This window comes from Apteryx mantelli, chromosome 7, assembly GCF_036417845.1.
Source record: "Apteryx mantelli isolate bAptMan1 chromosome 7, bAptMan1.hap1, whole genome shotgun sequence".
Classification (NCBI taxonomy): domain Eukaryota; kingdom Metazoa; phylum Chordata; class Aves; order Apterygiformes; family Apterygidae; genus Apteryx; species Apteryx mantelli.
In genome coordinates this window covers 13,728,256-13,734,255 of record NC_089984.1, presented here as the reverse complement: position 1 = coordinate 13,734,255, position 6,000 = coordinate 13,728,256, and the positions used below count along the sequence as shown (strand labels likewise).

The 6,000-nt window shown below is 40.5% G+C and overlaps 1 protein-coding gene across 1 annotated transcript in view; it reads right to left on the bottom strand.

The window, feature by feature from the left end:
• Positions 1-342: 342 nt before the first annotated feature.
• OGDHL (oxoglutarate dehydrogenase L) overlaps positions 343-6,000 on the bottom strand; it is a 59,609-nt gene continuing 53,951 nt past the window's right edge. Inside the window, exons 20-23 of the mRNA XM_013961480.2 lie at positions 5,771-5,843; positions 2,147-2,310; positions 1,338-1,492; positions 343-607 (exon numbers count right to left, since the gene is read on the bottom strand). Coding sequence (XP_013816934.1) covers positions 484-607; positions 1,338-1,492; positions 2,147-2,310; positions 5,771-5,843 — 516 coding nt within the window. The 3' untranslated portion in view covers positions 343-483. The remainder of the gene's footprint in view (positions 608-1,337; positions 1,493-2,146; positions 2,311-5,770; positions 5,844-6,000) is intronic.

Here is a 6,000-nt window from a genome sequence, read left to right as displayed (position 1 = left end):
ATTACTCCTCTCCAACACATCCAGAAATAACTGTCAACCATTTTTCCCTAGAACGATAAACGCATCCTGTTTCCTTAGTGGCTCCCAAACTCACCCTCTTCTTTTTCAGCGATCTGCATAATTGCATCATGTTGTCCATGCCTGCTCTGCTTGCTTACAGTAATTAGACAGTGCCCACAGACACTGGATCCAGAGATAGGAGACACTCCTTGTCCCAGAGAGCACTGGATCTAAATAGACAAGTGACAAAAAACAGCGGAAGATAAGTAGGACTGTTTCCTCTCCCCTCCCCCCCTTTGTTTTTTTTTTTTTTTTAAAGAAACTGGGGAACAGGATGCAGAGTAATGAAGTCAGCTGGTGGATCCTTTAAACTCAAAGCAAAAAATACAAAATTTTCCAGTATTTTTCCATTCAATCTTATTTCCTCTTTCAGATGCAGCAATATATAACGCTACTAGATGGAAATGAGCTGGTGCCCTGCAGTTAGAATGTCTTTCCCTCAAAGGCCTCCAGGTTGAAAGCTGTATCCAAGAATCTTCTGAGCGACACCAGATGAGTGTTCTTGTTGCCTGTGGCGGCAGCAGCAGCAGGCTCTCGGCCAACATACCTTTGTGACAAATTGGGCAGACAGGTGAGAAGAGAGACAATTTTGACACTGACAAGCAGGGGAACATGCTGCTAAGTGCATTCAAGTCAGCTTGGTAGAATCAGACATTTAATCATCAACCTTCTGACATAAAAATAAATCAAATTGAAGTTGTGCCATCAGATATACCTTCTGGTCAGTCTCCACCTCTTTCCCCCTCCCTTCAGTTCTGAGCTGCATCTTCTCCCTCATCCCTCCCAGAGTCACCAGCTACAGCGTCTCATCCTTAGATAAGCTGCTCTTGGTGATAGAGACTCTCGTTCCTCCAACAGCTGCACATGCTGACTCAGGAGCCAGTCATCTAAAATAAGTGCAGAGCTATCTGACTGGACCGAGCTTTTACAACCGCTATTTTCTCCAGAAACCTAAAATTTGGAGTGAAATTTTTAGAAAAGACAATCTTAGACAAAAAGAGATAAAAATCCAGGTGGGCCAAGCACCGTATTAAGTGGCAATAAATACAGAGCTAGTTACTATTGATTTTTTTTTTTCAGAACTGCAAGAAGGAGCAAGATACACATTGTGTATTTAAGAAAAAGTTGCATAGACTTTTCTCTCATTCCCCTAAGAAATCAAACTCAAAGCTTTTGATTTGTGAGGAACTTGACTTCCCCATGAATAACATCCTCAAATCAAAAACCTGGCAAAAAAATTATCCCAGGAGATAAAGCAATTGTTTAAAGTCTGATACCATATAGGTCGAGTGTGGTTCACAATAGTGCGGAAACGAGGTTTGACATAATCATAATATCCACTGTTCTTGTGTTCCTCCTGACACCAAACTAGATCAGCCCCTGGATACTTCTCAAGCTCTTCTTTCAGCAGGTCAAAGGGGAACGGTGAGATCTGGAAAGAGGTAATAATTGGCAAAGCTTTCTCTTATGCGGTGTTAGTCCCTGGTAGGAAAGGCTTTTAACCTATCGGGTGTTATACACAGCCATTGTAATTAACCATTTAGTATCAAACTAATATAATTGCTATTTGTTCTTAAAGTGACTCGTATTTCTTTAATCATTTTCACAGTGTCAGAAATGACCATCAAGTTATGAAACACACATGTTTTATATCAACACAAGTATGTAGGGAAGTGGTCATAGTCCACATCTCTGCATTTCTACAATTTTCTGGTAAAGTAGCTGGCACAATTCAAGTCCATTTGCTTGGGTAGAATTATTGAATGGTAACATAGTTCCAAGGGTACTATTCACAACATTTAAACCTAGCAAACTAGAGGTACAAATTTAAGATGCCATCAAATTATAACCTTCAGTTTTTTATATTGTTCTGTGCAAGTCATCAAGCTTTGAGTGTCACTGTCCAGTATATCACTGATGTGTTCCTACTCCACAAGACTATGAGGTTTAGATAGTCTCTTGTAAGATCAAAATGTTATAAAAATGCTAAGTATCATTATCATTTCCTCACATATTTAAAAGCATAACACCCCCCTGCTGAAAGTCTTCCCAAAGACCCTGTTTTTCTGAGGATTCGGGAGCTCACCTGTTCCAATCTAGTTATAGCCACTTGTTTCTCCAAGTCTTGACTCTTTCTTTCTTTCACAAGATCGTAGTACACTTTCCCCGTACAGAAAATCACTCGCCTGACCTCATGCGGCGTATGAGCTGCCAGCCCATTCTCAGGAATCACACGTTGGAAAGTGGTACCTAGTCAGAGCAAAAATTAGAAGAGTGCTCTCAATTGAACTGACTCTGTAATAAAGCAGCCCCAAGAAACAGTCATTTTCTGAGCAATCAGCTGGGTGCAATGGTCACAGGGCTTTGCTGCCTCTCTACTACTCTACTCTACTACTTTTCAGACCAGCAATTCTGCTGAAGCAAACTTCAGCAGTTTAGTTTCAAGAAGTGAAAAGATTTTCAGTAAACTACTCTTCTACACTTAATAGGGAGAAACATATTGAGAGAGAATTCTTTTTTAGTTTTATGTTGTGCTTTATACCTCTAATTTTTAATTGATATGATAGCTCACTGTCGAGCAAGTGAAGGGTTAACAGGACTGAAAAAGTCTGCCAACTAAGGAGTCTGCATGGACCTGCAGGGAGGGAGGAAGCGATAAGGAGGTGTTGTGGTCTTGCCTTGCTAGCAGGGTCCTTCCGAACAGACAAACAGCCCTGTTGGCAAGAAACTCGCAGAAATCAGCGAAAACAGTATTTGCCCAGAGTCCCAGCTGTATAAAAAAGGAGACTTGGATACTAAAGACTGTCTCAAAATTATTATTATGAGTCCACAAATTAACAAAATTAGAGAAGTTAGGGACTGAGTAATGAGTGTGGTCGGGTCAAGATGTCTACACAAAGATGGTGGCAAGACAAACGAGGCAAAGGAGGAAGCGATGTGAAGACATTGCAGTCCACCTCCCTGTTTCGCAAGGAGCAAAAGACCACGATCACAGAACTTAACTCTGATCCATGATAACCTTCAGCTCATTATTTTAATATTTAATATTTTAATATTATCTCGCACATCCCCTCCTAATTAGCATATCAGGAAGGGGCGGGAAATGAATAATAAAGCAAAAAAAAGGCCAATGAGAAGCGGCTCTACGAACATGCAACTATGCATGAATCAGCATGGATGACATTTGCCCAGAATCCCAGCCAGGTATAAAAAAGGGTCACCGAGCAGGAGAGTGAGCAGGGACGGGAACATGACCTGACCATCCTCTCCAGCTGGACCGTGAGTATTTCCCCCCCCCCCCCTTTTCCTGGGATGCTGGGTTAAGGTAACTCCTCATGAGGTTGAGAGCCCTCTCGTTAAGAGAGTGAACCAAAGGCTTGCCAGTAGTAACTCCTCAAGGTTGAGGGCCCTCTCGCTAAGAGAGTGAACAAGAAAGCTTTCAAGTAGGGATAAGCAGTGCTTTCAGTTACTAGCACAGTAGCTGACTATTTCGGGTTATCCTTTCTAAACCAGTAATCGATGATTTCAGGTTATCCTTTTGAATCAATAATCAACGATTTCGGGCTATCCTTTTTCGGGCTATCCTTTCTAAGTTAGTAATCGCATTACTTTAATGGATGTTACTAATCTAAGAGCTTGCGTGAGGAAGTAAACACAGTTTTTTATTATATTACTGTCTCAGTCATTACTATCAAACTTTCGTAGCGTGACACTCACCCTTGCTGACAGTCTTTTTCAGAGATACACCAGAAATAGTTTCTTCTTTCCAAGATGATCTCAACCATGTACATTACATATTTTTAGAAAGTTTTAGAATATTTTCTATATGAAATGTGATAAAAAAACATAGCATAGCACATGTTCTTGGTAAAAGCATTACAGAGCAGTTGGCAGCAAGAACCTTAATGTAACCAGATCTGGTAACTGCAAAAATATTTACACAAGCACACACATTACTACTATATACTTATGGGCTTCAAACCTCCGAGAGCTAAAATGGAATTAGCCAAAGGAAGAATTAGCATAGTACTAAGCCACATGTATGAGTGATGGGATACAGTTTCAGTTGCATATCCTGACTGCTAGATATCTTTTCCCCTGTGATATCATCTCCCAGGAGAACAACTTGCTTGGGATACATAAAACTGGAATGTATGAAAGGCAGTAATCTTGCACTGGCAGGAGAAGGGACTTGATGGTCTAAAAGATTCTTTCCATTGCTCCTTTCTGTGATTGATTAGAACTATTCCCACATCAACCAACTGCAAAGTTGCAGACAGCGGCATGACCTCCCAGTCTGAATCAGCACACCCACTTACCAGGAGAATAAGCTCCTGTTTGAATCATTTTTCTTGGAGGGAGAAAAACAGCAGCACAAATGTATGAAAGAGGAACTGATTTATGTCAGAATTATCCCATCTCACTCAACAGCAGAATTTATCATTAAAGAAGACTGAATCTGTGTTTTATTGGGTCAGCTGGAGTCAGTCTCCCCCTCCTTCTCAGCTTTCAGTTAAAAACAGAGCAGAGTCAGCTGAGAGTCAGCAATACTTCACTTGCTGTCATCTTCAGCAGAAACATGAAAGTAAATCAAAATTAGGTGTCAATTAAGAGTTTTGGCTGCTACCGAGAGTTAGCCTGAAGTAGAAGGGCACCCCAAGACTTAATCAAAAGGACACCTCACAATCCTTACAGAACTTCTAATCTGCAATCATTCTTTCTAATGCAAAGAAATGTAATTGCAATCATGTGATCACACGCACACACATTGTAATCATGTTTTCTAATCTAATAATTCTATAAGCTTTTAAAACCAGAAGTCAAACCCAGCAACATTCTCTGCCTGAAAAGAAAGCTGGACTCACCTACAAAAAGGAGATACTGCAACATTTAAGGATGTTTAGAAATGTTAATATGCTTTAAAGAAAAAAAGGAATAAAAAAGAAAAATCTAAGCAGTTATTCTATCCTGACAGCAGTCTGGATATCAGCTAGAACTTGAACCACCATACACATACATGCACACTCACTCTCTCTCCCCTCTTAGTGGTGCGAACTGCTATATTCACTTACTACATTTCCCCACACTACTTCTGTGCCACTCGATATGTTCCAACCAGTGCATAGCAAGGCCAATCCATCTGGGGGTTTTTCGGTATTGCACTGGCAGTTGCTACATTGTCTCTTGGTGCTAACAGCACGCCGACAGCAGCCATGGGTGCTAGTGCAAAGCAGGTTCACTGATCTTGCTTTAGACTACTAGTATGATGTGGCAGCTCCAGAAACGAGTACAGCAAGAAGAAATGGGCCCATCATTCTTCAGAATGGGCATAGTGCAGTTGCAATCTGTCTCTCCTGTCTATGGGGGGCAGTACAAAGAACAATTAAATTTTTTAGTGGAGGGAAAAAGAGAGGAGGGACCTAACAGCCTATTGAGGGGAACACCCCTGCAGAGAGGAAAATGTACTTTCCACTGCCTTTAAGATTAATGGTTGGTTAGGCGGTAAGTCAGTTAAAATTAAAAATTCTTACTTGAATGCAGACTCACTCTTCATCCAAAGTCCATGTCATATCTCTTCACAACAGCTCCACAAAAATTAAGCCAAAGGAAGACACAGACTCTCGAGAATAGATTCTCTTTTCACATTTACAATCTGACATGTGACTTTGCATAGCTGATTATCTGTCCATAATACTTTAAGTCAACCTACCAGATACCATTTCATCAAAACTGGATTTAGCTTCTGGATGCCTCAACAGTGACTTGGGCGTCAAGATAATCAGCTGTAAGACACAAATTTTTCCAACGCTCAGGAGCTGCTTCATCTACATTATTATATGCAATATTTACAACACTGTTCATACAAAAAACAGACACTAAATATGCCATAGATCAATTCAATGTGAATAACTTAGACACAGTAAATTAATTTTGCATTTT